The sequence below is a fragment of the Durotheca rogersii genome (assembly GCF_024521655.1).
Source record: "Durotheca rogersii strain YMJ 92031201 chromosome Unknown GGS23scaffold_4, whole genome shotgun sequence".
NCBI classification, from domain to species: Eukaryota; Fungi; Ascomycota; class Sordariomycetes; order Xylariales; family Xylariaceae; genus Durotheca; species Durotheca rogersii.
This window is the reverse complement of record NW_026251235.1, coordinates 637936-665795: the sequence shown is the minus strand read 5'-3', so window position 1 is coordinate 665795 and position 27860 is coordinate 637936. Positions and strand designations below refer to the sequence as shown.

The window sequence follows — 27860 nt, the reverse complement described above, 5'->3', positions numbered from 1 at the left end:
GGCAATCAACCTGCCTCCGTGCCTCTGATATGGTACGAAATAGATACAAATAGTTTTCATACAATGGGTGGATGTATTACGACAGCATCCACCCAAATTCGTCTGGCGTCAATCCGCCATCAGTAACGTGTACAGCTGGTAGCACGCATTCTAGGTAGCGATACCGTCCATTACGTGTATGATCGCCCACCTGTGCCACACTTCGGAAACACCTTCGCCCGTCCCCAGGGAACGTCTCCCCATTCCTCCAATGATCCTGCGACGATCCTGTGGAGCGCAAGCCACACCCAGCCACACACACTTCCCTTGCGCTGCACCCAGCCAGTCTTGATTGGCCCGCTTAGCCGAGCTTTCTCCACTGGTCCTGCCCTCACCTGCTTCCCACATCGGTGCATCTTGAATTTTCAATTTCGCATTGGTAGCATTGGCAGCGAAACCGCAAAACACCACCAATCTTTCTTCGACCACCGACGCAGACAACATCCCACCCGCCAGCCAGCAAGTCTCCCCTTCCCGGTCTCCGTTTCCCGCTAGAATTATCCCCAAACAGCAATCCCCCTTTCGCCAATCGCGTAGCCAGATCTAACCGTCGTCGCTCGATCAGATATGTCATCGAAAGGAAAGAAGCCGGCGACCAAGTCGGCCATCGAGCAGGTCGTCTCGCGCGAGTACACCATCCACCTCCACAAGAGGGTACGTCCGCCGCTCGAGACGCCGGGGGCGATGGACGGGACGAGGGAATGCTGATGGGACGAGTAGCTGCACGGCGTCACTTTCAAGAAGCGGGCTCCCCGCGCCATCAAGGAGATCAAGGCCTTCGCGCAGAAGGCGATGGTATGGCCTCCCTACAACCCCCCTCCCTCTCCCTCTCCCCGGAAACTGCCGATTCACCCACGTATACCTCCCCTTCCGGATTGTACTTGGTTGGGACGGTGGAAGCGGAAGGGATGATAATGGAATGGTTTTGCTAACGTGATTTTCTCTTCCCCTTTTTTTCTCTGCGCAGCAAACCTCGGACGTCCGCATCGACCCCCAGCTCAATAAGAAGGTGTGGGAGAGCGGCATCAAGGGCGTCCCGTACCGGCTCCGCGTGCGCATCAGCCGACGACGAAACGACGAGGAGGACGCTAAGGAGAAGCTCTACAGTTACGTCCAGGCCGTCAACGTGAAGAACCCTAAGGGCCTCGTCACGATCGTGGTGGAGGAATAGAGGCGGCAGGCGGGCGACGGCATATCGCGGCAAAGAAAAGAGAAAGAAAAGAGAAAAAGCAGCTTCGTACTTGTTTCGTTGAGATACCGGCTAGGTTCGTGAAGGGCATGGTTTCGGAGTTCCTTCTGGCTTCATGACATTTAGATTCACTAGTGGATGAATCAAGACCCGTGAACACAATAAGCCTGGTGCCGTTTCCAGCTCCTGTGCACCCATCGTGTTGCCCGTAGAGACGGAGTCGTTCTACACATCCGTGGGTAAAGACTTATGTCGCACGGCACGGCAACCCGGTCACATCACGACGCAAGGCAGGAGACAAGACTTGGAGTTGAGCATAATATAGAAATGCAATCGTGTTCTCGTCCATATGTGCAGACGACAGAGGCCGTCCCTAACCCCTTAAAAAAACACCGCCTGTAAATGCAACGTATAGCGTCCGCGACAGGCAGAGACAGCATCCTCGCGGCCTCCATCCCATCCACAGTCCAGCCACACTCAGGCTACCGACTCCGGTTCTCCAATGCTATCGGGGCATGCGACTCCTCTCCCGCCCAGGGGGGTCCCGAACCTGCCCAGGATACGGCCCGTCGAAATGGGGCGGGGAGGGTGTAAAACGCATGCGAGAAAAAGCGATGCTAGTCATCGTCGTAATCGCGCGGCTGCCTAGTCGTCGTCCACGTCGCGGTGGCGGCCCAGGACCTTCTTCTTGAACTCCTCCGCGTCCTTGTCCCACAGCTCGGCGGCCTCGCCGTTGAGCGGTGACGCGCTGCGGCGGCCGGCCGCGTTAGCACCGGTGCGTGCCTCTAGGGGGAGAGGGGGAAAGGCTTACTTGTTGGGCTCGCCGAGCAGGCTCTGGAGGCTGAGCAGGACGGTCTGGACGTTGTAGGCGGCGGTCCACTTGTCCTTGAGGATGTCGAGGCAGATGCGGCCGGAGAAGTCGACGTTGGGGTGGTAGATGGGGGTCTTGAAGAGGACGGCGGGGGGCGCGTAGGGGTAGTTGGGCGGGAAGGCGAACGACAGCTTGAAGGCGAGCCCGGCGTACGGCGTGTCGTCCGGCCCGGCGATGGTCGCCGCCCACGACATCAGGTTGCCGTCCGCCGACGGGAACGCCGACACCCCCGGCGCCGGCGACGTCATCAGCTGCATCAGCTCCGTCTGCAGTCTACGCGGGCGCACCTCTGGTTAGCGAGGCCCAGGCACGGCAGGTCGTCAATGCGTCGACGGGTTGGGCGTCTCGGCGACAAGCCAGCGCGGAGAAGGCGGTGTGTGGGTGGCGGTGGTTAGGGGGTGCCTCACCTCTTCGTCACACTCTGTGCGTCAGGCCCTCGCCGCGCGCCGCCGAGCTTGGCGGCCTGGACGCTGCCCGGGGCCGAGTTCTGAGTGTCTTCCGCCTCGTACTCCATCGTTGCTACAGGTAGGCCGAGTGCCGTGGCTCGGGCGCTTTCAGAAGGGGACAGGCGAGAAATAGGCGACGAGCAACGAAGCCTCAATCGAGGCTTGTCGACGAACTACTGTTGTGTTCGGCTGGCTGGAGCTAGGGTGGCCGGCAGAGTAAATAGATGTCAGAGGACGACGAGAAGAATAGTAGTCAAGCTGGAATGTGGTGGCTGCTGGCGTTCCAAGACAGCAAGCCGTGAGAGGTCGGGGGGCTTTGGATGGTTGCACAGGGGATTGGTACCGACGTATGAACGAGAGGCGGAAAGAGGTGCAAGGACGAGGAATGCCTACGGTGCAAAGGGGGTTGCTATCGTCCGGATGGTATAAACTATGCGTGTAGGTGTACGGATATCGTCTACTACTTGGGGATTGCGAAGGGAAAAGGGACGACGGGAAGGGCAACGGGGGAGAAGAAGGGAGGTGTGTATTGGTACAAAGGGCAGTCGGCAGGACCCATTGGTCAGTTTGGTAAACAAGAGCGCATCGCCCGCTGGCCGATGGCCCGGTCGGCCTGCGCCCATGGCAACCAGTAGCGATGCGGGGCTGCCCCCCCCCTCCCCCTCCCCAAGGCGCCCCCGGCAGACGCCGCAGTCCCCATCGAGCCGCCACAAAGCCTGTGGCTGGGGGGGACGGGCGACCTCCCATTAGGCGCCCTAGGGACCTAGCCTAAGGCACCCAAAGCCCCCAAAGCCCCCAAAGCCCCCCTAAAGGCCACCCTAGTAGGTACCTAACATCACCGTCGCCAGCAATCAACACATACCTACCTACTTCTTCCACTTATCCTCCACTCACAACCAGTCGCTTCGTCGCCTCTCCCAACCGGAAAACATTGGATCGCGACGGGGTCACGGCCTCCCCTCCGTCTTTAATTGATTTCTCTCTGACGCGTCGCAACGCGTCTCGATCCCATCATGGTATGTACGTGTCTCGAACTGTCGCTACCTAGTGCACCCGTGCCTGGAATGGCGCCTCCCTGTCTATTGCTTCGCGTTATGACGCATTGCTTTGCACTGTTAAGTTGTTTCTACCCATGCACCCGAGTGCTGTATGCACCCCCATCATCTCTCCACGGCCGCGTCGTCATGGCTCTGGCGTTTCCCTTCTGTTCATCTCATCTTCCCGCCCCATCCTTCCTTCACCCCACTCTATTTCTCCGTAGACCAAGCCAGCCAGCCGCGCCGTACTTCAGACTTCATCCGAAGATACAACGTTTCGGACCGTATCCGTGGCTAAACCATGTCGCAGTCTCAACTAGACCCCCTGCCGAATGACCTCCCTTTCCGATTCATATCCAAGACTATAGGCCGAGGAGCATATGCATCGTAAGTCCAGTTGCCCTAGGACATCACTTTTACTCTGCACCCCGTTACTAATCGCCGCGGTAGTATCAAAAAAGCTATACCCCTAGACGCGCCCTCGCCCGTCTTTGCGGTTAAGCTGATCCACAAGGGCTACGCCGTCAAACATGGCCGCATCTCGGCGAAGCAGATCGCCATGGAAGTGTCGCTGCACTCGCACATTGGCCAGCATCCGAATGTCATCGAATGGTTTGCCACGGGCGAGGACCACGTCTGGCGATGGATAGCCATGGAGTACGCCGAGGGGGGCGACCTCTTCGACAAGATTGAGGCCGACGTGGGCGTCACCGAAGACATCGCCCAGGTGTATTTCCACCAGCTCATCAGCGGCATAAGCTTCATCCACTCCCGAGGTGTCGCGCACCGCGACCTCAAGCCCGAGAACATCCTCATGTCGGAAAACGGCAACCTGAAGCTCGCCGACTTCGGCATGGCGACCATGTTCGAGTACAAGGGGCAGCGGAAGCTCAGCGCGACCATGTGCGGCAGCCCGCCGTACGTCGCGCCTGAGGTGCTAGCGTGCGGCCGCGGCGAGAAGAAGCCCGCCACCGAAGTCTCTAAGTACTCGGCCGAGCTGGTCGACATCTGGTCGTGCGGCGTGATCCTGTTCGTGCTGCTCGTGGGCAACACGCCGTGGGACGAGCCGACGGCGCAGAGCTGGGAGTACCAGGAGTACGTCAAGTCGCACGGGCGCAGCTCGGACAGCCTGTGGGAGCGCATCCCGTCGGACGCGCTGTCGCTCCTGCGGGGCATGATCAGCGTCGAGCCCGCCAAGCGCTTCTCCTTCGCCCAGATCCGCCAGCACCCGTGGTACACGCGGCGCAACAAGTTCCTCGCCGACGACGGCCAGATCTCCGACCCGCTCAACCTGGCCACCAAGATGCTCGAGAACCTGCGCATCGACTTCAGCCAGCCGGCGCCGCCGGCGTCGCAGCGGCCGTCGCCGCCGGACGCCATGGATGTCGACGGCACCGCCGCCGCCGCCGCACCACCACCGCGCCTGTCCTCGACGCAGCCCGAGACGCCCATCACCGACGCGCTCTTCGACTGGGAGCGGCCGGCGCCGCGGGCCCTGGCCGCGCCGTCGACGCAGCCCGCGGGCGCGCCCGTGGCGGTCGACGCGGCGACGGCGCCGCCGTCGGCGGCCGACTTCTTCGCCGCGCTGGCCGAGGAGCCGTCGATGAGCCAGTTCTCGCAGACGCCGGGGGTGCCGCTGACGCTGACGCAGCGCGCGCGGCGGTTCCGGGACATCGTGCCGGCGCACTCGTTCACGCGCTTCTTCTCGCACGTGCCGCCGCGGCTGCTGGTGCAGCTGCTCGGCGACGCGCTGCACGCGCTCAACGTGCCGCTGCCCGCCGCCGCCGCCGCCGCCGCCGACCCGGACCCGAGCCCCCAGCACGTGGCGACGCTGCGCGTGCGCACCGCCGACGAGCGCCGCCAGGGCCTCCACGGCGAGATCCTCGTCGACCGCTACCCCCGCGCCCCCGGCGCCCGCGAGCTCCTCGAGGTCCGCTTCGTCAAGCTCAAGGGCGACCCCCTCGAGTGGCGCCGCTTCTTCAAGAAGGTCGTCCTCCTCTGCAAGGACGGCGTGTACAAGCCGGACGCCTAGCGGGCGCGAGAGAATCCGGCGGCGGACGGCGGCGGCGGCGACGGCGCAGGGGCGGGCGTGCCCGGGCCCGGGCGGATGACAGGGCGGGATCGGGCGGCTCCCGTTCGGGGCGCGGGCCCTTGCGTATAGGAAGTGCCGGTTTGGTAGATAAAGAGAGAGAGAGAAGCTAGGGTGCGGTAATGATGGTTACGGTTTGGCTCGCTCCAAGTAGTTCCTTGGGGCAGGAGTCGCACCCTGCGATATGATATACGACGGTTTGAGGGTTTGCTGCCACGGCTTCGCGATAGGTCGACGGTGTATTATTACGTACGCGAGTTTTACCCCGGTGGGTTAATGAGATACGACAGGTCGTGGTTAGACGCCAAAGTAGGCTGGCCATCGGCCCATGTAGAGGCGGTTGCTCCTTTTTGGGGTGTGCGGGATTTATGTATCGCTAGGAACTTCAGACGCCGCCGCGTCTTTTATCTAGATAGGGAGAGCATGGCAAATGCATGCCGGTTTGCGATCACTAGGTAGTATATAGCCAGGGTTGTTTTGTTAGGTACTAAGTACGTGTAGTATTATAGATGCTGCGATTGTGGCTGCACGTATAACTCGCTGTCGTGGGTGCCCGGCGACGTCTTTCGAGGGCGATTCGCTCGCTCGTAATTTAACCATTCTATCTCGTCTTCTTGTCGTAACTTGGGTAGCGTTGAGATTGTCGCCGGCGACGCTAGCGCAACCCGCGCTGCGGGCTAAAGGCGACTCCCGAAGATGGATCTCTACCTACATATTTAATTGCTTGATAACTCTTACCAAGCTATCACGTAGAGAGCTACCTGGACCTAAACATGGCTCTCTACCTCTTCTCTGGTTACTCGCTTATATAACTCAACTCCCAGCTCCCTATTATATATATATAGGTAGCTCACATCTCCTTTATTCATTTCCTTCCTACTTAGCTAGTCAGTCAATTCATCCTCTTCTTCCCACATTCCGTTACTCCCAGCAGAGCAACCTCAGTCCCTACGTAGCTCTCCCGATCTACGTAATACAAGCATATATCTTCGGTTTATCTTGGGTGCGTAAACGTAACGATGCTCCATAGTAGTTTCGCTATACCCATGCATCCTGTCGCATCTTTCTTCCCCGCTCCGCACCTCCTGGGAACCACGCCACATGAACAACTCGGCAACTTCTGAATCTACCGCGATGTCCTGCACGCCCTCGACTCCCGTCCGATGGAGGGGGGACGAGGCGGGCCTGGTGACGCTGGGTCGGTCGAACGAGGCTTGCACTCGTGCGCGAACCATCGTGCGACAGCCGCGTTACTTTGAGGGGCGTGATCGCGAGATCTTTCTAAATTCACTTTTCAAATCTCCCACCAAAGATGTCCGCCGAATTTCACTCGTGGATGAAAGCCAGGTTCTCTAACATGGTCGACGAGAGTGTGGAAACCTAAGGCACGAAGGCATGCAAAACGGTGCCTTGTGATTGATGGATATGGCAGGAGACGCACAACTGCTATATTTAAGCTAATATTTCAACAGCTGGCTTAATTCCTTCAATTTAACAACAACAGGTTCAGCTTTCAACACGTCTTGTATGCCTCACGATAGAGGCAACGAGGCCCTGAAAGCGAACCGCCAAAACGCACAAGAGTTCCCACATCGTTGTACCCGACTCAATCGATCACAACTACAACTGAATTGCATATGCCATCAATGTATCGGATCGACGACTAACTCCCCCAAACAAGTTAGCCTTGGACGAGCAATGTAGGTTCATTCAGCCCTATTTCTCCAACTGTCAGATGTATGCTAAATATAATCATGAAATAGGCAGCGTTTATGGCTACTATCCTTTAGGTGACCGGGACACGCCACCTGCAGAAGGAGACGTTGAGGTGAGTGAGGTATGGTGAGACCACGGGGTCCTGTGCTTACCAATATATGTTGCTTAGGTTTCTGCTAAACCAGATAGCGGTTGGCCACTCCATGCTCTTAGGGTCATCGATGCGCCAACTGAACAATGTCGATCCAAGATGGGTGACGATTCTGTCATCTATCACCACCGCAATCTCCTCCAGTGTGCCCATATAGGGGCTCGAGTAGCCGCTCTGAGTACGGATATGTGCGTCACAGATATCGATGCAACCATGAAAAACTTTTAGCCGGCCAAAACAAAAGTAAGACTCACTATAAACGCTTCCTCCATATCATTCAGTTCCAATCCGTATGTTGTCTAGCTAGTATACTTATGCGATCTTAGATTACATAGCCAAATCCGGCCGGCAGGTTAAGAAGAAGGATGCGGATATCACGTCATCGGGAACTATCATTCCAAAAAAGGACGCCCGGCGCACCATATCTGGACGTGTGGTAAAGAAACAGACAAATCCTTCACGTTCCAGAGGTTTATCTTCTCGGGCCGGAAAATCTTCCACCTACGTAGCCTTTCCGATGAGTATTTATATGGGTCTCGCACCCAGATTTTCATCGTAAAATCTCAATCCTGTAGATATCACCACCTACAGCAATTCACTGGTTTCTCGATATGCCTTCAATTGCCATCACCATCTAATCTTGCCTTTTCGTTTCCCAGCTGCCGTTTCAGTTAGCCGATCAACTGATTACAGCTGCTTGCAGCTGTGATCTAGTTCGATCGGTACTGGGCCAGTTGTTGACAGTTAGGTAGACCATTGCCCATACGGGTCTCCTACAGCGTTGCCCACGCTGCTCCTCTTCGGTACTAAGAAGGTAATTATGTGCTAAGCCCTGGTACTAACCAGGGCTCTACTACTAGGTATAGCCTATTGCATTTTTTTCCCAGATGTAGATATGCGACTCCGTAGCCGACGTACCTAGGTACGGGAGCCTGTCAATGGCCGGGGTTTTATTTCGCTACCTAGGTAGGTAGGTATACTCAGAAAAGCATTTATCTACGCTGTACCCCCGATACAGGTCTGAATAACCCTGGATAACCTGCCAAGTCTCTAATCTCTCCGATGCGCTGCAAGGAGTAGGTAAATCTCCGTCAAGCTTCATTGTGGTAATTCGATAGTGCCGCGTCGATTCTACTTCGATAACAGGGGTATCCACGACCGGTGGTTGAGAACTCTATCGACGTCAGCCCGCTGGGCGCGATCCCGTTGCCTCATTGCGAACTGATGTCGCAGCATCTTGGCAAGTATATCGCCGACTACGGCAACAGCCATTAGCAAAGACCGAAACCTCCTAGGTAGGTAGGTATATTAAGTAGGTAAGTGGTCGCTTACGATGTACGAAGTGCGGGTTTGGATCTGCCGCCCCGTGGTTGAAGTAGTGCGTGTAATCGTCCAGCAGCCTGTCGATGGCTCCCTCGTGCCTCAGTTGAAAGAGCGGCCGGACGGCTGTGTACTGGTCCCCGGGACGCCATGGGTTTAGCGGATACGTGAACGGGTGGTATCCATACGTCAACAAGAATCCAATACATCCCATGGACCATATGTCAGCTGAGTGGTCGTAGCCGATCATTTCGCGCTCTGGAGCCAGGTAATTAAGCGTGCCACCAATACCCGGCCGGGCCGGCGACATGTCATCCGACCCGAGGTACTGGGCTTGGCCGAGGTCAAGGAGCACCGCTCTCCCCCTCGATACCACTCCAATATTGCTTGGCTTTATGTTGCCGTGGACCCAGCCGTTGTCGTGCATGAATTTGAGACCCAGCAGTGCTTGACGGAAAATCGCAGCCGCCTCGATCGCCATTCCTTTGAGTCCTCTGTTGGGACCGAATTTAGCCCAGTGCCGTGGTGTTATCGTATATTAGGTAGTGTGCTTGTGAGATCGACTTACCCGACGATCCCCTCGTCCGCTAGCGCGTGCACTGTTATCGGCGCCATGGGCTCTAGGACGAGGCAAACTTCATCGAAGATAAAGCTGACCGCGTTCTTATCTTCCCTGGGGTCGATGGTCTCCTTTAGTCGAACAAGTCGTCCGCCGTCGTTGTGCTTCTCTGCCAAGGCTGTCAACGCCTGGTACGCGGCAATTTCCCCGTCCACAAGGCTTTTCGACTCGGAATCAAGTGCCATGATCTTCACAGCTACGACCTCGTTTTTCCGGTTGGAGCCGAGGAACACACTGCCAGTGCTACCCTTGCCTCGTGGCTCACCTAGGGTCCACCGTCCGATGGTCCTGGTGTTACGGCGTGGAGTCGGCATGCTGAGGAAAGCAACGGGCGGCGTTGTTATGTTGCCAACCATGTACTCTCGCCGCTTGCCTATAAAGCTGTTTGACGACGCAACATCTGTGTACTGGAAATCGTATTCCAAGAGACCCAACTGAATTTTCATGTTGTGCTGGTTCAAGGCATGCAATTCCCTGCCGACTGTGACACCGTTGACGGCAAGTCTTGCCAAATGCGAACTAGTCATGCTCGAGACGAAGAAGGCCCTATTGTCTTGATCAAAATTGAATCGAACATGAGAGCTCCGGAGATTGATATTGTGGCGCTTCGAGAAGGCGGTGGTGCAGAAGAAGATGTCGGTGTAGGGTTTGTTCCCCCCAAGCCCTTTGCCTGCAACCCACCCGACATCAGGCTCGTAGGGCGGAAGCTGGAGCCCCAGGACGTAGCGTCCCGTCCATACCATACCCTGGTAGCGATTCTTGCTCTTGACATCAGTGTCGGAGTCGGACGAGCTTTCGCTGGAATTTTCGTCCTCGAGGTTGTCCATTTCGCGCTGGAACCGAAGCACGTCCTCGTGGTATCTCTGCCGAGACTCGACACTTATGCGCTCGGCAGCGGGGATATCCTGAAAAGCCGTCAGTGCGAAATCACGGAGTGACCCAGCCTAGGTGGGAAAACGCAGTCTTGTTAGAGCGATGACGCGGCTTCGAGGTGACGAACCATCTGGGAGTTTCGCTTGGTCCGTTGACGGCTCTGCAAAATGGCATCGTACACGCTGCTGAATGCCAATTTCGCGAGGGCGTTTGCGGGCTCGAGGGTGGCGAAGGACAGGTCCATCGTGGGTCTACCTAGCGATGAAGAAAAGATGTTGACGAGAATAGAGGTTGACGAGAAAAGATGTTGACGAGAAAAGAGGTTGACGAAAAAAGATGTTGATGGGCACCTGTGGCTCTGCGGGACGGGCAGAAGAGAGAGGAAGTAATGCCGCTGGCCTTAATACCTCAGCGGCAAGCACCAACGACGCGTCAGTAAGCTATTCCACGATCGCGCCCTCTTGAATCCCATTAGCGCGACAGTCGATCATCCGAACACGACTAGATTATAATTATCGCTAGTTTTGAGTTCTCCTATGCCGCTGAGCATTGCGCGTTCGGAGGACTTGCACACGAAGTTTTACACCTGGCTGCCGCAGAGGAAAATTCAAGGTGGTCTCTGTCCCATCATAGGTAATTATCCAGAACATATTGATCGGTAGGTAATTGCTTGATCAAGTCCCGTTACGACCCCCTGCTCAAGGAGAAGTATGTTTTATTTCGTCTATATAAATTATACACACCATAAACCAACGGCCTATGCAGTGAAACCGGTGAGAATGTGGGACGGACTGGGGGTTCGGGTTCTATTATTGTTTTATTTCAATAATTAATATATATCATGATTATACACTTGGTCGTGATACGGTCGCCTCTACACTACACCATGAAGCAGGAATTCCTACATTTGATATTCTATTATAGAGTGTAGATTAAACCGCAGAATACTCCTCTGGGCAGTTCTAGGCTGGGCCGAAATGGTTGCCCTCAATCCGGCATTCAATTATATTCACCCTTTGTCTGTCTTCACCTATCTGTGAGTCTTTATATGTTATTATCTACTCCAACAGTACGCTGCCTTGTATCTATGACCTCCCCTTTCGCATTAGCAGAGAAACCTAGCTAGTGTGTTCGGCCGAGTTATGCCTTACCCTCATAGGTGCAGGGGAAGTTGATGCTGATGGCGTACGTGAATCGTAGCTAGGGTATATTAGTCTGCTCTGCAAAAGAGACCGCAAAGCCTTCGAGGAAGAAATGGATGCCTAACTTGAACTTGGCTCCATAGTATCTGTTAGAGAAAATCAACAATGTAGTAAATAGAATGAAAGGGCCGTATTACAACAACGTACTTACGCAGCTACTGTACTTTTACTGTAGTGAAGCTCGGCCTGGTGGTCGTCTTAGAACCATCGACGATTTCCTCGGCCTTTCACTATCACCATTGCCTGGCTCTCCGTTAGACTCGCCTCCTATGGTGGTGTCTATTCAAAGAAATGCGTGCATCCAGTACGATGTAGCCTAGTTGATTGCCCAATTCCACGGCGGAGTGCCGGCTCGAGTTTTGCTAGAAAGTACTTGAAGCCTGGCATACAGCAAATGTAAAACTTTCACGGTTCTTCTCTGACATTCTCCATGACCTCTATTTATATGCGTCTCTTGCCCTGGGAAAATATTCAATAGTCTCACCTTCCGTACGCCTAAAATGAATGAATCGACTTCCTGTCAGTCACCTGTGCAGTCGTCTTTAAACCCCTGTCTTCCTATCTAGAAGAACCGTCGACCACGTAGGTACTTCAGACATCAAAACTACTGACGATGGCGTATATCACGGCTGGGAATCCCGTCTGGGACGACATTGACGCCGAAGCGGCTAGTGGCTATAACGAGGGAGCGCGGTTTGGTCGCGACATCCCGCTCTTCGTTATATGTACCTCGGCCTTTGAGGGACCGGCCGTCTACACCAGAGTTGAAATCTGGCGTACGATCCAGGCGGCGCTGAACGACTTTGCCGAATACAACCCCAGAAGGCTTGCCTGGGGCCCGGGATGGCCGCGTCGTCTTTCTATTAATCGCGACCAACGCCTACGGAGCCGATCCCTCCTTTTAGGCCCAGCCTTATACGAGTACCCGATGCCACCGTCCCCAAATGCAGACGAGGAGGATCCGGATCTAGATGCCGTTATCGACTACCTCGTCATAGACAGAGATGGCACCTACTACGGAGTGACGAGATACCATCGCGGCGAGAGTTCGGGATGGTCTACTAGTCGGACTTATTCCGCATTCAGAGCTGTACACTTCTATAGGGACGAAGACGGGATCTTGAGAGAATGGGAAACGGATGAGGACTTATTGAATGGGGAACCGACGTCCTTCGAGATGGACGAGCTGCCGATCAGTATTGGTTCGCCGATCTCACCCGTGCTTTCCGTCCGTACCCTCTTCTCTAACTCCGAATCGGCTAATTTGGACCGGGCCTGGGACCCGGAAGCCAATCTAGAGCCAGATGGGCAGAGGGAGACAGAGCATTCGGAACAGTCCCAAGCGGGCGAGGAGGGACGGGAGGGAGCAAACGCAGGTGGAGGCGACTGGGACAGTGGAAGTGTCTGGAACAGTGGAGGTATCTGGAACGTTACATATAGCGAAACCTGGGGCGACGGGGGCGACTCCTGGTGATCCACGTCGGGCTAGGAGGGTAAGGTCTGCTAATCGACGACGCTTTTTCACTTCTGACGAGAAAGTTCGCACGCGCTCGTCCTCCGCCGAGACAGGCACGCACGGCTGTGATCTCCGCTTGACTCTTTATTCTGTCCCTCTTCTCTCTCCGTTGCCGGTTCCGTTGTAGCAGATATGTTGTGTTAGGTAGATTGTGTTAGATACCCAGGCGCCTCGGGATGGCCTATTGTATTTACTTAGTAGGAGGTAGTTGGACGCGCTGAGTAAGCAGAATTGATTACATAACGCGATGCTATTTACCTCGGCGAATGGATCATTAACTTTGTTGGGGCGCTCAGATGCCTACGTCATGTCGCGTCAACCCTTTCGTCTTCATCTTCTTCCTCACTTTTCTTTCGTGCCGAAATCTTTTCCACGATGCTAATTACACGGTGATGCTGTATGCTGCAACTGCTCGAAGCATATCCTCGACGACTGCTTCTCCCTGACCCTGAGCCACTCTATACGCGGCGGAAAATACCGAGTCGACACATTTACTCAATCGAGATGCCGCCCAGGGAAGACCCAGCTCGTGGAGCCTCCGCTCGCTCGCCTATGCGCTTCATCTCCGTCGACAATGTTTTGCAATATGCCTCGGAGATCCCTTCCGGCCAGCCGCGCGTATCCCCCCAGCGTGGCCCCCGTAGCATCGCCGGCGTTCGAAGGGTGAGCGGAGGGGGTCTCCCCAATCTAGCATCGCGCACGGGACAGCAGAACATGCCCTCCCGGACGACGAGGATTAGCGAGAAGCTCGTGCTATTGCCCGAAACCGTCGATGGGACTGAGGCTACTGACGAAGATGGCGGGTCTTTCCCCGTCGAGGATGAAACGAGGCCGTTGAGAGATGAGGAATTAGACGTTCTGAGGAAAAGAGGTGGGCTACGCGGCAAGAGTTACGCTGAGCGGCTCCCGAAATTCGAAAGAACCCAGAAGCTACCCAGGCTCACGGCTTATTGCACCGCGCAGTCTTACCGGATGAGGGCAACTTCGGAATTCCTGCGCAGGAAGCACGATGCCAAGACGAAACTCTACAACGACTGTCTCTACACTGTCTACCATACCCCCCTGCTCTCCGGAATCGACGGCTACCGCATTCGGAGTCGGCCCATACTCAAAACCCCCGGCACGGGAAAGACGGTCCTCGATCTCGAGATCGAACGGAGCGAACGGAGCGATGAGCACATGGGGTACTACGACGAATACACCGACGGCGAGCGGGGTGGGAGCCCTAATCCTGAAAATGGCGGCTATCACTCCATGTCAGACGGGAGCGACGGGGACGCCGAGAATCCGACCCAGGAGCACCAATCCCCCAGTCCGATCAACAGACTCGAGCCCGATGCCAAGGAGTTTGCAGAGATGTTTTTATTTTCGTATGGCGTCGTTGTCTTCTGGAACTTTTCCGAGCAGCAGGAAAAGTCCATCCTGGCCGACATGACCTTTGCCGAAACCGAGACCGGGGAGGCCCTGGCCACTCGTCCTCTCGACCAATGTGACTTCGAAACGGAGGAATTTCACTTCGAGTACAATGCTGACGTGAAGCGGCCGCGGATTTTCAACGACATGATCACCCTCCTGCCCCGGTCGGATCACATGGTCAAGCTAACCATCAGCCACGCCATCGCGCAGAGCACGAAGCTCTGCCTATTCGAGGAGCGCATGTCTGAGACTATGATAAACGCGCAGCACGTTCCAAAGCGGCTTGCGCTCACCGGAGAGCTGAACATGACGAGGACCGAGATCGTAAAGATTCTGGGCCGTCTATTCAAAAGCCGGGTCGACATAAATCTCTGTAAGTGGTGGTGTTTTTTTTAAAGGAGAAAAGAAGTAGGAAAATGGATACATAACTAACGAGTTGCAACAGCATCGAATATCTTGGACGTCCCTAATTTCTTCTGGGACGCAGAACCTACGCTACACCCGCTCTACGTCGCGATACGCGAGTACCTCGAAATCGACTTACGCACCAAGGTGCTCAACGAGCGATGCCGCGTGTTTCTCGACCTGGCGGAGATCCTCTCTGACTCGGTCGCCGACGCGAAGATGAGCGCCATAACGTGGATCATCATCGTCCTGATCTGTCTCAGCATCCTGGTCACCGTCACCGAGGTCGGTCTGCGGTTCAGCATGCTCTCCAAGGGCAGACAGGGCGGCGACGGCGAAGACGTCGTTGGCCCCGGTGGCGCCGCTCTCCCCTCGGGGTGGGTGGCCGTTAGGTCCAACGCGACGCTCGAGGAGTTGAGACAGTGGGGCGTCAAGCTTAGCGAGGAGGAGAGGGCGGCAGTGTGCGGCGCGAGTTATATCAGTACAACATTTGCGGGCATCTAATTTTCACGCTCGCCGTCCCGCCTAGCGTTCAGCGACCCCGGAATATCGGCGTACGGAATTAATTGCCTTGGAATTTTATACCCGCACATAAAAGGATTCATGGCATGCTTTGTTTTAAGGACTGAAGGACTGGTTCGGTATCCGGCTACGATTAACGTTGTCTGATTATGGGCAGCTATGTACGTATGTCACGAATAGGTACATAATCCCATCCCATATTCCGTCACGGGATGCTCAATACATCATCCACGTTCACCACCTGCCCCGTGGCCATTGACTTGTTGGCGGCGATGCCGGTTAGGATGGAGAGGGCGCCGTCGACGTGACTGGCGGCGCGCATGTACTCGTCGGTGGTGGGCTCGCCGAAGAGGTCGTTGAGGAGGACGGCGTCGCCGCCGCCGTGGGCGCCAACGCCCTCAGGGATCTCGATCTCCTGGGGCTTCTCGAAGAGCTTGCGGAGGACGAGGGAGCGGCGGCCGAGGGCGCCCTCGGCGGCTTGCTCGCCGCCCGAGTTGACGTAGCTGTTCTCGACCACCTCGAGCTCGAGGCGGCCGGCGGTGCCGTTGAAGCTGACGCGGAAGCCCTCCCAGGGCGCGTACGCGGTCAGCGAGTAGGTGAGCACGGCGCCGCTGCGGTACCGCACCAGCACGCTCATGGTGTCCTCGATGCTGACGCCGTCGCCGAACACGCTCTGGTCGCGGTAGTACGCGTCCTCGTGCTCGGCGTCGAGGTAGAGCGCCTTGAGCTGCGGGTGGTCCTCGAGGTGGAGGGCGAAGGGGTCGCGGCGGGCGGCGGCGCTGCCGCGCGCGCGCGCGTACATGTCGGCGGGGGCGACGCCGCGGCGCTCGGCGTTCTCGCGGCCGTAGAAGCGCAGGTCGCCCTGGGCGTAGACGGTCTGGGGGCGGGTGCGCAGCCAGAAGTTGACGAGGTCGAAGTGGTGGGTGCTCTTGTGGACGAGCAGGCCGCCGCTGTTGCGCTTGTCGCGGTGCCAGCGCCGGAAGTAGTCGGCGCCGTGGGCGGTGTCGAGCAGCCACTCGAAGTGGACGCTGGTGACGGTGCCGACGGCGCCGGCGCGCAGCAGCTCGTAGACCTTGGTGTTGTGCGGCGCGTAGCGGTAGTTGAAGGTGACGCGGACGCGGCCGCCCGGGTTGCGGCGCACGGCGGCGAAGATGTCGCGGCACCGCGCCGCGTCGACCGTCATCGGCTTCTCCGTCACCACGCTGCGGCCGAGGTCGAGCGCGCGCACGATGTAGACGTCGTGCGTGCGGTCGATCGTCGTCACGATGACCTCGTCCGGCCGCGTCTCGCCCACCATGCGGTCGAAGTCGGCCGCGGCGAACGTCGGCACCGCCCCGTGCCCGAGCTCCGCCAGCCGCGCGTTCGCGAAGTCCATGCGCGTCTGGTTCGTGTCGCAGAGCCCGACGATCTGCGACGTCGCCGCGTAGTCCTGCGCGATCGCCGTGTAGAAGAAGATGGCGCGGCCGCCCGTGCCGACGATGGCGTACTTCTTGCGCGCACGCAGCGGCGCCGTGACTTCGGCCATGGCTTCTGCTTTTTTTTTCGTGTGGTTTGACTTATTTGCGCCTATAGGGGATGTGAGTACGCATGACACGGCCTGGCTGAGCTGAGTCTACTGGTATCAAAGGCCAGTTTATCCCCTCTCTCGCAATGCGGATTTGGTGCTAGATAATTACCACCGCCTGCTAGACGGGCAATATGTTAGCTCGGGAGGTCTAGAAGGCGAGCGAGAGAGGTCCCCCGCCAAGGTTATAGCTATACCGACTAAGCCTCCCCGGTACCGCGCGATGGAATGACTTTCTGCAGACGAGTTGCTCTTTGACTGCCTACCTCCCAGTGTCGGGAAAATGACCGGCGAGCCCCACCGGTGACGAGTTGGAGAAGGTTGGGGGAAAGGTCCTCTCGGGTCCGACACCCCCTAGGTATATCATGGGTTCTGCCTAACCGGGATACCGTCTCCCAATCGAGTTATTGAGCTACTCCTCTATACACCTACAGCCACGCCCACACTTGCCCAAGGTATACCGACAACAAAATGGCTCTTTTCACCGGTGAGCGCTGCTCACTCGCTTGGGCTCGTCTCTCGACGGTTCGCGAGTTCCTAGTCGCGGGGTGATTTGCCGCTCGTGATAGATAGGGTTGGATCGCTTCCGTTAGCCCAAGCGAAACAGCGGGGGTAATCTTCGTCTACTACGTAGTATTAAACCGGTTCTTTAGCCGGGTGGGGGATGATCCGGGGTTCGTCTCCTCCCCCGGCTGGGACTGGTGTGGGGGACTCTGGGGGACGTGACCTTGCTGCCCATCGAGTTGTCCGTCCCCCAGACCAACCAGCGTCTCGGTTCGCGGGATCCTTGCACCCCCACGATGATGGGGGCCATCGCGCATTTATCTTTGATCGTAAGTTGCCGGTTAAAGGCTTCGACGCTCGCCCCGGCAGCCGGAAGTCTGCCATGCTCATCCACGGCTAGAAATCGAATGGGAGTGGTGGAAATCAAGAGAATCGTTCCCGTGGGCCCTTGGCGCGTCTGCGGATTTTGATATTCCCACCAATGGGCACCTGTGTCGAGTCTATGTGTGTTTGCTCGTCGTTGATGCCTTGTTCGGATATCGGTGTCTGACGTTGAGGTTAGGCTAAGTGGGTTCGCGTTGTGTTCCAGCTGAAGCAGTGTGCTGAACCGACCTATGAAGATCGGCGCGGCGCGAGGTTAGTATCAAGATAATACTAAATAGAGAGTCGGACAGACGATAGGTGCTGTCTTTTACGTTCTGCCGTACGGTGATGCTGCGATAGAGTAAGCTCGATAACTGGTGCCTTCAGCTCTCGCTACGTACTTATGCTTCTATAAGTGATGGCCTTAGATGAAAAGAACGGGAAAACATGTAAAGCTATACTCATGGACGGGGAATATGCCGAGGCAGGCCAACCTCCACCTCGATCTCTTGCGACTCCCCCAGTTCTCCGCAACAGGGGTCTCCGCATCCAGTTTTCCACTGCTGACCATCTACCCGGGTTTCTGGGACCTCACTTGGTAGAGGGAGCTATATTTCGCCTGTACCCTTGTTCGGGGGCCGACCGCGGCTGTTATTATATATAACCCTCACGGACGTCGTGACATTCGTCTGTCTTGTTCCTCTTCGCTACTCTGTATGGTCAACATGGCGAATGGGAAATCTACCCCAGCGGCGGCTCAAGCCGACGATGCTATCACGCCGGCCAGGGAAGCGCCCGCCCGGCATCCTACCGTCAAGCATATTGATAAGGCCGCCGAGTTCATCGCTGAACATGGCGAGGTCACATTTGACTACGAGGAGGAGCACCGAGTCCTGAAGCTAATCGATAGACGTATCCTTCCTCTCATCCTCGGCGCCTATTTCTTCCAGCAGCTAGACAAATCGTCTCTTTCGCAGGTGTCTATCTTTGGCATCATCGAGGACGCGAATCTCAAGTCTCTGGAATACTCGTGGTTGGGGTCCATCCTCTACTTCGCCCAGCTCATCTTCCAACCCCTCGCTGCCTTTATCCTCGTCCAGTACCCTACCGGTAAAGTCATCGGAGTAGCCATCATATGCTGGGTACGTGTTTGTGGCTCTTGTAACGTTCTTATCGCATCTCTTGTCGATGAGCACGGCTCCAGAAGTGGTAGCCATCGTTGAATATAAGAGTCTCAAATGGACTGTTCACGGACTCTTCAAGTTCTTATGAGTAGTAGTTAATTCACGTTTCTTATAGGGAACTTCCCAAGCCATCATGGCAGCGTGTACTAATTTTGGCTCTCTCCTGGCCCTGCGATTCCTACTCGGCTCCTTTGAAGCGATGATCGCGCCGTCCTGTTTGGTGGTGACGCAAATGTGGTGGCGACGTTCAGAGCAGACACTGCGGACTTCGTACTGGAACGCAATGAACGGCATGACTTTCATCGTCGGTAGTCTGGTGGTTTATGGCCTCGGCCACGTCCAGAGCGAAAAGATATTCCGATACCAGACCGTTTTCATTTTCTGCGGCGTCCTCACCGTCATCTTTGGCATCGTTTTTATCACCTTCATGCCTGACTCCCCTATGGAGGCCAAGTTCATGACGGAGCGTGACCGCATCATCGCGGTGGAGAGGCTGCGCGCCAACCAGATGGGTGTCGCGACCCGTAAGTGGAAATGGGAGCACGTCTGTGAAACAGCCCTGGATTTCAAGACACTCCTATGGTTTCTCCTCATCGTGGCCATCTCGATCGCCAGTGGCGGCATCAGTACTTTCGGTAACCTCATCCTCAAGGACTTCGGCTTTACCAATTTCACCGCCATCCTCTTTACCATGCCGACGGGTGCCATACAGGTCTTCGTCATCATCGGCTCGGCCTGGATCTCTACCAAGATCGGCCGGAAGGGCATCGTCATCACTGGAATCAGTGTTCTGCCAACTATTGGTACCATCCTTATGCTAACGGTGCCCCGCAACGAGAACAATAAGGGGGTGCTGCTCCTAGGGTACTACTTCGTCCAATGCTTGGGCGCCATCACGCCGATGGTCTACGCATGGTCGGCCCAGAACACAGGCGGTGACACTAAGAAGAAGGCGAGTTCCGCTATGATGTTCATGGGGATGTGCACAGGTTAGTCATCTCGAAGCCTCTTCTGTCTCTTTCCTATGACCCGGTCAGCCAGCCAGCCAGCCAGCCCCTGAAACGGTATCTCATCTTGAATCCCGTACCGGATCTCTCTACTGTTTCTCGTGACGGCAGGACTACACCTCACAAGACCGTATCGCCAACTAACGTGCTAATAGGAAACATCATCGGCCCTCTCCTATTCAACACCAAAGACGCACCGCTATACCGCCCTGGTCTCATTGCCAACTTGATCATGTTTGTTCTCGTGGGCATCCTCGGATTGTGCGTTCACACCCCACGCCTGGTCTCCCTGTTCTGCAACGTTTGTCTTGGCTAACTGGCGAAACCGCGTAGGCTCATCCCGCTCTATCTTATTTACCTGAACCGAGTTCATGCTAAGAGGCGTGAAGAGGTTGGCAAGAACGCTAACATCGTCGACGAGTCGATGGTAAGGAGGAAGGACATGCAAGAAGGCAAGGCGGTCGACTTGGACATGAACGTGCTGACTGGGCCGAGTCTCGAAGACGATAACGGTCTGAACGACCTGACGGATCTGAAGAACGAGGATTTCATCTACGTCTACTAGGGTCGTATGTGGTCATACCGTACCTAGTGGTTAGTACCGGGTTGTAGGGAATGGCGGTGACCTATGTTCAGTTACCTCCGTAGCAAGTGGTCCTCTGGGTCCTGATACTTACCGCGGGTTGTAATAGCAGGTATCTTCATCGATAGCCTGCCTCTGTAGCCAACGTCATGTCCATGGCGTGTCGGGAACGCTGAATATATAATCCCATATTGGATATAGAAGAATTTCCTGCATTTCGGTCCGCACAGGTTTTGCGTTGACCATCGCTTCTGACTATCGAAGACTCCGCAGTACCTCCTCCTCCCGAATACCTCTTATGTAGCTACGTATAATGTAATAATACGCATGCTATGCCATCGTGGTGTGAATTACAAAAGTCATGCAATTGAACGCAATCCCGCCTCCGATTTCTTCGCGACATCGCCAGCATTAGTCGACCCGATGAGCCAAATCGCAAAAGTTGACTGACTGCCGATGACGGAAGCCGCCGACGTATAAAAAGTCGGGGTTTCCCCTATTACTCCCTTCCTCCCCTACCTCCCTTTCTCCTATCCTGAATTTTCCCTTCGATACACCCCCAGGGAATACCACAGATCGAAGATCACGATGGACACCTCAACAGTGAGCAAAACGCTTCATCGGCTAAGCCGACTCAATTGGTGCTGAACCGATGAAAGAAGAGTTCTGGTATATCGCCTCTATCCCCTTACTACTCTTGGTGCTGCCGTTACTGGCGCCCCTATACGATTTCTCGAGGGACAAGGTATGCTAAGCAGATAAGATATATATTGCAGCTAGATGTCGTGGCTGATGTGCTATGAGCCTCCTCACCCTCCAAAACGAGGCTAAAGCACGATCTTGTCGGATGAAACTTGAAGGAACCGGATGCCTCCGAGGATGCGGACACCACGGCCCTCTCACCGGCAGCTCCAATAGCGACAGACCCATTTTCTTTTCAACAAGTCAGACGGGGTGTTGCACTGACGCCTTTGACGATGTCGCCAGAACCTAGGCGGCGGACCCCCATATCAAGTAAGGAGGGTACGGAAGCCCATATACACTAGGGAAAACCCCGTTTTTGGAGGTGAACGCCCCACTTATAACGTATAGGTACACGCCCCTATTAAGAGGGATAATACAGATTCGGTACGTAACCCCGATAATACGATATATGAATTGCGTGGGCACGCTGTAGGGAGATCGGATAGGAACAGGAACAGCCCAGATGCTGGCAGCTGGCCCAGTGCCGATCAAGCAAGATCACAGCTGCACACAGCTGTGAACCGTTGGTCAGCTAGCCGTATATAATAGTAACTAGAAGTGGTAAGAAATGAGAGCGCTTTTAATATAGAGGTATATTGGCAAACGAGTGAATACGACCTATATGGTAGTCCATGGTAGGAATATAGGTTGAAATAAAGATTGATACAATTCCTACGTGACATGTTATAAACAAGTAGGGAGATATTGTGGAAGATCCGGGGCTACGGCCGCGACGACTTCGTCATCAACGTCTCGACCATTGGGGCGCCAGGCAAGCGGTGGCTGCGGGACCTCGCGGCTCTCTACAACACGAATAGCGTCTGCCTAGGCGGCATCGCGCCGGAGGGTTCCTAGTGCCTCCCGGCCCCGTCCGTCGCAGGGTTAGATCACGACGAAGGCCACTCGCCACCGGCGGCGCCGGTGCTACGGACCCCCGTCGCTTTTGCCAAGGTCCGGGCGGGGCGACGCGAACCAAGAACCCACCACGAACACGGCGGTCCGGGCCACGCTAGAGATGGATTAGCGGACAGTGCTGCGGAAAATATGGATTTGCGTAGTGGATGGTGTTTGAGGGGCTGCCGTCCAGTTCGATAGTAGCGTGGGAAGTCATGTACCTTGTGCAGCTGGTCGTGGCTCGGTACCATTTCGCGAGTGACGAGAAGAGAATTGTGAGGCGGACTAGGTAGTGTAAGCGAGCGAGCTTGGTTCTAGGGAAATCAGCGGACATTTTTCCTTTGTCCCGGGAGCGGCTCGCGTAACATTCCGTGCACCCAGATGCCTGGCATCGTTTGTAACGGTTTTGTTCCATCTTACATGTCGCAAGTGTCCTGCTATTAAGCCAGCCACTATCACCTAGGTGCATGTAACATGCAGCCATCCTCCACCTGCTACAGGAAAACTTACATATTTAACATTGGCCGTGTTCTCTGCGTAATTGTGGTTGATATCATGTGGTAGGCTACACGCCTGGTGACAGCACTTGGTCACTGTTAGGAATTAACCCTACGTTGGCTTAGGGGACGAAGAGATCGAGGTCGAGCGGGAAGGATTTGGTCTACGACCACCCGTCTGCGTGATTTAATAATAGACCCTTCCCTTCCTCACCAGTGGATGCCGCCCTCTGCCTAGCTTGACGCGCGCCTCATCTCAGGAGAGCGAGGCCCCTGAGCGGCCACGCGAGAGTCGGCTACATGGATGTCGGTAAACCGGGCGGTGTGACGAGTCAAGTGTGCATGTCGAGGTGGCACGGTCGTCGCACGGCAGCGGTGGTCGTCGCGGAGGACTCCTGTGCGTACAAGATCGACCTGACCAGACCGGCTGCCTGCTTGGGCACTGAGATTGGAGGCGGGAGCGAAAGGAGGTGAGGTCGCGAGGCGTTCCCTGCTGATGAGACACGGGAGACGAGACTTGACAGGTCTCCCTGGCCATGTGGCATGTCTCGATTCGGCCTTAACGTGGTGATACGGAGGCGGCGGGCGCAGGCGTACGCAGGCAGCCTCTGCGGGTGTCTGGCGATGCGGCTCGGCGGGCGGCATGGCGAGATTATCCAGTAGCATGCGAAGTAAGTGAGCTGCGGAGCTGTAGCCTTCCAGAAGGATTCCACGGACGACATCCTCGGGCCTATCCCAAGCAAAGTCGACGGGCCCGTCACTCGTGAGCCTTGGTGGCGCCGTCGCTAGGATACAGACAGCAGCATGTAACCGGCCTCTCCTGATTACGCGCGTAAGCAACTTGCCGTGGGAGAGTGAAAGGTACACGCACGCAGGATATGCCTACGGAAACGACGGTGGTACATAGGCCATAATAGACGAGCGAACTTCTATCGGCGCGGGATATAAAGAGTCGAGGGCGAGGGAAGAATCGGCGGCAGACGGCAGGGTCAATATAAAAAGGGGGAGGAATCGTTATTGGAGAGAGTACCTAAGCGATAGCGAGTCTTGTTATGATGATAAGCCTATTTATAGCGATGGTATTCGTTGATACAACTATATCGTAATATCCGGGTTGGCCTAGGACTGATTCACGTGACTTTAGGCAGTGACGTCCTGTTTACTGTGCCGTTCCTACTGTCCCGCGTCTCGCCTCCCGACCGACACTCTCCCCGCCCAGGTCTGGGAATACCATCGGCGTCACTGAGTCGGTCGTAAATTGGCGAATTCTTGAAGTTCGGCGTCTTCGAACGACTTTGTATTCAGTTCCTGGTTTAACTCTCGTGGTAAATCATCCCCAGCTATGGCCACGGATTTAACCCCGAAATGGCACCCGCTGCCGGCAATCCCTGGCCTTCCGGCCCTGATGATCTCACCGCACTTCGGCACCTCGTCATACACACTTCATGTCACCGACCTCGCCAACGTATGGGTGGAGAGGCTGGGCCGAAAAGGCATATTGCTGCGAAGCCTTCAGGAAAACACAAGCATCGACTTGAGCGATGGCGACCCCAACCAGTGGGTTGTCTTTCTCTCAAAGCTTGACGCCGCCCTGAATCCCACATCGGCGGATCACCATAGCACTAGCCTTAGCCTGTCCGCATCGTGTCCAGATAGCACGTCTACGGGCAATCTGGCCCTCCACGTCACATGCGTGCTACCGGAGCCGCTCATGCCACTTAGGTGGCCTATCTACTTGACCAAGTGCCCCCCGGCCACTCTGACCACGGAACTTGTCTTGCCCCTCATCCAAGCACATCATCACCGGAGCTTGGAGGTCGAGAATCTGATAGCGAGGCTGAAGGAGAAGGATGCTGTGATCGCGAAGCTAGTCGACAAGCTAGATGCTATGTCGATGGGGCTGGAAAATGTCTTCAATTCCCTCCCTGGCAAGCGCAAGGCCTCACGAGAAACGGCCGAGGAGAAGGTCAAAGGCCTTGCTGCCTTTGATGAAAGTGACTGGAGATCGAAACTGGATACTAGCCGAGAGCCACCTTGGGATCTGGCACGCTTGCTTTCTACGGTCTTTGCCGAATCGGGGTTGCGTTGGAGCGCAGATCCTGAGATCAGTGCTTCCGATCAACTTAATGACTGGTGGGTACAGCTAGACTCCAATCCGCGTACCGCCATCAAGCCCAAGATGGAAATACCGAAGGAATCTCGGGAGACACCTCCCCGAGAAAGCAAAGCACCTCAAGGGAATGACGACGATTTCCAAGAGCAGACTCTGCCCCCACGCCTACAGTCTCATAGGCGAAAGCGTGACGCCTTTCCAGCCGCGGACGGTTCGACTGGCGAGGGTGGTAGTGCTGCAGAAATCCCCCAAAATAGTCTATCTCCCTCGAAAGAAAATCCGCGTGCTCGAATAGGTGTGCTTGGCGGCAGGGAGAGGACCGGCGATGAAACTTCTGCCAGCCGGTCTTCTCGGACCATCCGTGCTGACGGGGACGAAACCGCGTCGGAGCCCGAGAACGAGCCGGCGGATCGAGATGTCCCAAAACGACAGATCCAGAAACTAGGTACCATCTCCAAATCGAGGAAGCTGTCATCTTCGCCAGCGAAGGCCTCCTCTCCTATACCTCTGCCAGCGGTAGTAGGTGATAGTGGTGACGAGACGGCATCCGGCTCCGACTCTGACGGCGGGCGAGAAGAGCCAGCGGGTATTCGACCTTCTTCTCGATCAAGTATAACCCAGAAGAAGCCAATTGGGCTAGGGCGGATTGGTGGCAGATCCAGAGCAACCCCGGAGCCATCAGAACAACGGAGCGCGACACCGGCTGAAGAGGAGGACATTAAGATTACAAGTCCGACCAAGCCTCCTGGGCGGAAGCTTGGGGTAATCGGAGGAAGATCCAACGCCGGAATAAAACGCCAACACACAGCATCTCCGGCGAAACCGGCAGAGCCGGAGACTGAGGAACAGAGAGTGGAACGCAGGCGAGCTGACCTAGCGAAAGAGCTCGAACGCAAGGCCGCGGCACCGACGAAGAAGAAGCGGAAATTCTAAGCGACACTCTAGTTCTTGATCTTCTGGCGGTGGTATTGATACCCGTTGATACCCCCGTTCTTGGAACGCTCGAATTTGAGACGATATTGACCCTTACTCAAGGCCTAAGCATACTCTGTCCCTGTTACAGCGCCCTAACTAAGTCCCTTGAAACATGTGTTGTGCTAGATAGAAATTGCCTGTCCCGGGCGCTGCAGGGCCTTTAACTGACAACGATGCACATCCCCCCCCATGTAAATGGCTTTCGTGGCCTCTGGTATAGTATTATTTGGCGTCGCGGAGTAGACAAAGGTTATGTAACCTCGTGTCAATATCTCTCTAGTAAAAGAGGTAATACACGTATCCTCTATGGGAGGACAACCTACAGTTCCACGAAAACAGACACGGCGATAGAAGCGAGGAGGGGGTTTCGACACCCTCAAATTTGCATAGACTTAATACTTTAGTCACGAATTCCACTACCGAACCGGTCCTGGGCAACATCAGCAATGTCCTGATCCCGCGACTCCAGTCGAAGCCACGCATCCGACACGGCCGTACCCGAGTCGAAGTATCCGCGAGTGGCTTGAATATTTGTACGCTATACCTGCGTTTTAGTTGTCCTATCGATCTCAGGAAGATGAAACTATGTTGTTGGCGATAGACCCAGAGGTATAGTTCCAACACATCACTACTCATCGAGGCCCCTATGTAACCCCTCCCATGCATTTCAACATGGACGGGGGAAATTAGGGGCCGCAAGCCGGAATCTCGAGGAAACGTTACGCAACCAATCCGCGTATAGTACGGCGGTATCCGTACGTATATATCCGCGGCGCGGAACCCGTTGGTCAGTCATGAAGGGATGGGCGATACAGAGTGATACTTGCTCGCCCAACCAAACCCCCAGGAAGTGCCTCATACCGCCCCGTTCGTGCCTCTTGGCCCCGAAATGCGGAGAAGTCCTCGTCTGTCCCGCCTTCAATCTCCCCTCCTGTGTGCCAGGGGAGCTGCACAGAGCCGTGCGGATCTACGGCAGAGGCATCGGGCGCGCGCCACCACGTCTGGACAGTGAGAAGTCTCCATCTCTCGGAAGATTTCGGCCGTCGGCCAACCATGTACTGGTACTCCCCGTCCTCCTCGAGATAGCGGTCTGTCTGCCCGTCTACCGCTAGGTGACCTGGTCTGGCGGCACATGCGTGCAACCGCAAGCAACGCCCCGGCTGGTGGCTCCTGGTCTCCTCCGTCTGATGTCTAGGCAAACCCCTGCCCCCCCTCCCCGAGTACCTGGGTGTGGCATGACGTACGGGCGTCGCGAATTGTCGAAATCGCCCCCCATGCGACGGTCTGCCACAGGCCAGAACACGGGTCCCAGATTCCCCATGACTCGGTTCGCGAGCGCTGCGCGTGCCCCTCTCCTTTCCGCTCCGAGGCGATGCTGGGCGTTTTAAAAGCCGAGGCGGTCGTGCCCTCGTGCTATCTCTGCCTATCGCCCTATCTCTCCGTCACCGTTCCGTCCGAGGCGAGCGAGCGAGGACAAGGCTATGCCCGGCGGTCTAGCGGTGGACGACGACGTGTAACGTTGGGCACTAGCCTCCTCGCTCGCTCTGCTCTGCTGCTCGCCAGAACAGGCGTTGCCTATTTCCCTAGCCTTGCGCGACGCTAAGGGGGTGCGTAACGCATCTGTTACGTGTATATGCTCCCTCTATCACGTTGTGCGATGCGGCCAGGGTAGGCCGGCAGCGGTGCCGACGGCGCACAGGAACACAAGGACGTCGTGCTGCAGGTAGGTGCCCATGTACTGGTGGCAGCCTGGACCACCGCCTCCCCTATGAGATGACTAGTTGGTAAGTTTTCTCGCCTGCGTGTGTCGTCAGGCTCGCCGCCCGCCGGGAGCTTCACAAGATCGAAGGGGGAGGAAGGGAGGCAGGGAGGGAGAACATGGATGCGATACGTGCGTAACTCTCGCAGGTTGCGCGACATTTAGGATACACGGCTCGTAAACGTCCTCCCGCTAACCTCGTCGTGACGTTCCTCCTCGTCCATGACGCGTGTGTTTCGAGATTGCCCACGTGCCGGATGGA

The 27860-nt window shown here is 56.1% G+C and overlaps 10 protein-coding genes across 10 annotated transcripts; 6 read left to right on the top strand and 4 right to left on the bottom strand.

Annotated features, from left to right (window-relative positions):
- Window positions 1-394: 394 nt before the first annotated feature.
- GGS23DRAFT_554311 (ribosomal protein L31e) lies at window positions 395-1555 on the top strand. The gene is made up of 3 exons (XM_051515529.1): window positions 395-693; window positions 760-834; window positions 1007-1555. Exons 1-3 carry the CDS (start codon window positions 607-609, stop codon window positions 1208-1210), a joined length of 366 nt encoding a protein of 121 aa, XP_051374553.1. The 5' UTR covers window positions 395-606; the 3' UTR covers window positions 1211-1555.
- Window positions 1556-3125, bottom strand: GGS23DRAFT_554306 (ubiquitin-conjugating enzyme). Its single transcript, XM_051515528.1, has 3 exons — window positions 2507-3125; window positions 2040-2372; window positions 1556-1976 (listed from the first exon to the last, which is right to left on the bottom strand). The coding sequence occupies exons 1-3, from the start codon at window positions 2611-2613 to the stop codon at window positions 1874-1876; spliced, it is 543 nt and encodes a 180-aa protein (XP_051374552.1). The 5' UTR covers window positions 2614-3125; the 3' UTR covers window positions 1556-1873.
- Window positions 3126-3600: 475 nt separating this feature from the next.
- GGS23DRAFT_616963 (Pkinase-domain-containing protein) lies at window positions 3601-5865 on the top strand. Its single transcript, XM_051520822.1, has 2 exons — window positions 3601-3969; window positions 4033-5865. Exons 1-2 carry the CDS (start codon window positions 3884-3886, stop codon window positions 5612-5614), a joined length of 1668 nt encoding a protein of 555 aa, XP_051374551.1. The 5' UTR covers window positions 3601-3883; the 3' UTR covers window positions 5615-5865.
- Window positions 5866-8669: 2804 nt separating this feature from the next.
- On the bottom strand, window positions 8670-10594 carry GGS23DRAFT_594010 (kinase-like domain-containing protein; the record flags this gene model as incomplete). The annotated part of the gene is made up of 4 exons (XM_051518101.1): window positions 8670-8794; window positions 8871-9352; window positions 9427-10382; window positions 10478-10594. 4 exons carry the CDS (start codon window positions 10592-10594, stop codon window positions 8670-8672), a joined length of 1680 nt encoding a protein of 559 aa, XP_051374550.1.
- Window positions 10595-11813: 1219 nt separating this feature from the next.
- On the top strand, window positions 11814-13222 carry GGS23DRAFT_554291 (uncharacterized protein). Its single transcript, XM_051515527.1, has one exon. The coding sequence runs from the start codon at window positions 12166-12168 to the stop codon at window positions 13024-13026; it is 861 nt and encodes a 286-aa protein (XP_051374549.1). The 5' UTR covers window positions 11814-12165; the 3' UTR covers window positions 13027-13222.
- A 350-nt stretch (window positions 13223-13572) lies between these two features.
- GGS23DRAFT_594008 (DUF155-domain-containing protein) lies at window positions 13573-15393 on the top strand (the record flags this gene model as incomplete). Its single annotated transcript, XM_051518100.1, has 2 exons — window positions 13573-14857; window positions 14930-15393. 2 exons carry the CDS (start codon window positions 13573-13575, stop codon window positions 15391-15393), a joined length of 1749 nt encoding a protein of 582 aa, XP_051374548.1.
- Window positions 15394-15504: 111 nt separating this feature from the next.
- Window positions 15505-17315, bottom strand: GGS23DRAFT_356735 (NAD-binding Rossmann fold oxidoreductase family protein). The gene is made up of 2 exons (XM_051513198.1): window positions 17177-17315; window positions 15505-17093 (listed from the first exon to the last, which is right to left on the bottom strand). The coding sequence occupies exon 2, from the start codon at window positions 16934-16936 to the stop codon at window positions 15617-15619; it is 1320 nt and encodes a 439-aa protein (XP_051374547.1). The 5' UTR covers window positions 16937-17093; window positions 17177-17315; the 3' UTR covers window positions 15505-15616.
- Window positions 17316-18150: 835 nt separating this feature from the next.
- Window positions 18151-20869, top strand: GGS23DRAFT_554285 (MFS general substrate transporter). The gene is made up of 4 exons (XM_051515526.1): window positions 18151-18984; window positions 19142-20015; window positions 20189-20294; window positions 20367-20869. Exons 1-4 carry the CDS (start codon window positions 18559-18561, stop codon window positions 20596-20598), a joined length of 1638 nt encoding a protein of 545 aa, XP_051374546.1. The 5' UTR covers window positions 18151-18558; the 3' UTR covers window positions 20599-20869.
- Window positions 20870-22898: 2029 nt separating this feature from the next.
- Window positions 22899-23804, bottom strand: GGS23DRAFT_356708 (uncharacterized protein). Its single transcript, XM_051513197.1, has 2 exons — window positions 23638-23804; window positions 22899-23571 (listed from the first exon to the last, which is right to left on the bottom strand). Exons 1-2 carry the CDS (start codon window positions 23661-23663, stop codon window positions 22986-22988), a joined length of 612 nt encoding a protein of 203 aa, XP_051374545.1. The 5' UTR covers window positions 23664-23804; the 3' UTR covers window positions 22899-22985.
- A 132-nt stretch (window positions 23805-23936) lies between these two features.
- Window positions 23937-26181, top strand: GGS23DRAFT_356674 (XLF-domain-containing protein). The gene has a single exon (XM_051513196.1). It carries the CDS (start codon window positions 24094-24096, stop codon window positions 25795-25797), a length of 1704 nt encoding a protein of 567 aa, XP_051374544.1. The 5' UTR covers window positions 23937-24093; the 3' UTR covers window positions 25798-26181.
- The last annotated feature ends 1679 nt before the right edge of the window (window positions 26182-27860 follow it).

Coding starts and splice junctions, on each gene's coding strand:
- GGS23DRAFT_554285 (XM_051515526.1), top strand. CDS start 18,559: ATGGTCAACATGGCGAATGGGAAATCTACCCCAGCGGCGGCTCAAGCC. Junction 18,985..19,141: donor GAGTAGCCATCATATGCTGG/GTACGTGTTTGT, acceptor CGTTTCTTATAG/GGAACTTCCCAAGCCATCAT. Junction 20,295..20,366: donor CTCGTGGGCATCCTCGGATT/GTGCGTTCACAC, acceptor GAAACCGCGTAG/GCTCATCCCGCTCTATCTTA.
- GGS23DRAFT_554311 (XM_051515529.1), top strand. CDS start 607: ATGTCATCGAAAGGAAAGAAGCCGGCGACCAAGTCGGCCATCGAGCAG. Junction 694..759: donor CCATCCACCTCCACAAGAGG/GTACGTCCGCCG, acceptor TGGGACGAGTAG/CTGCACGGCGTCACTTTCAA. Junction 835..1,006: donor CCTTCGCGCAGAAGGCGATG/GTATGGCCTCCC, acceptor TTCTCTGCGCAG/CAAACCTCGGACGTCCGCAT.
- GGS23DRAFT_356674 (XM_051513196.1), top strand. CDS start 24,094: ATGGCCACGGATTTAACCCCGAAATGGCACCCGCTGCCGGCAATCCCT.
- GGS23DRAFT_356735 (XM_051513198.1), bottom strand. CDS start 16,936: ATGGCCGAAGTCACGGCGCCGCTGCGTGCGCGCAAGAAGTACGCCATC.
- GGS23DRAFT_616963 (XM_051520822.1), top strand. CDS start 3,884: ATGTCGCAGTCTCAACTAGACCCCCTGCCGAATGACCTCCCTTTCCGA. Junction 3,970..4,032: donor GGCCGAGGAGCATATGCATC/GTAAGTCCAGTT, acceptor TCGCCGCGGTAG/TATCAAAAAAGCTATACCCC.
- GGS23DRAFT_356708 (XM_051513197.1), bottom strand. CDS start 23,663: ATGGCCTATGTACCACCGTCGTTTCC. Junction 23,572..23,637: donor TATGTACCACCGTCGTTTCC/GTAGGCATATCC, acceptor GCGCGTAATCAG/GAGAGGCCGGTTACATGCTG.
- GGS23DRAFT_554306 (XM_051515528.1), bottom strand. CDS start 2,613: ATGGAGTACGAGGCGGAAGACACTCAGAACTCGGCCCCGGGCAGCGTC. Junction 2,373..2,506: donor GCACAGAGTGTGACGAAGAG/GTGAGGCACCCC, acceptor GCGCCCGCGTAG/ACTGCAGACGGAGCTGATGC. Junction 1,977..2,039: donor CTGCTCGGCGAGCCCAACAA/GTAAGCCTTTCC, acceptor CGGCCGCCGCAG/CGCGTCACCGCTCAACGGCG.
- GGS23DRAFT_554291 (XM_051515527.1), top strand. CDS start 12,166: ATGGCGTATATCACGGCTGGGAATCCCGTCTGGGACGACATTGACGCC.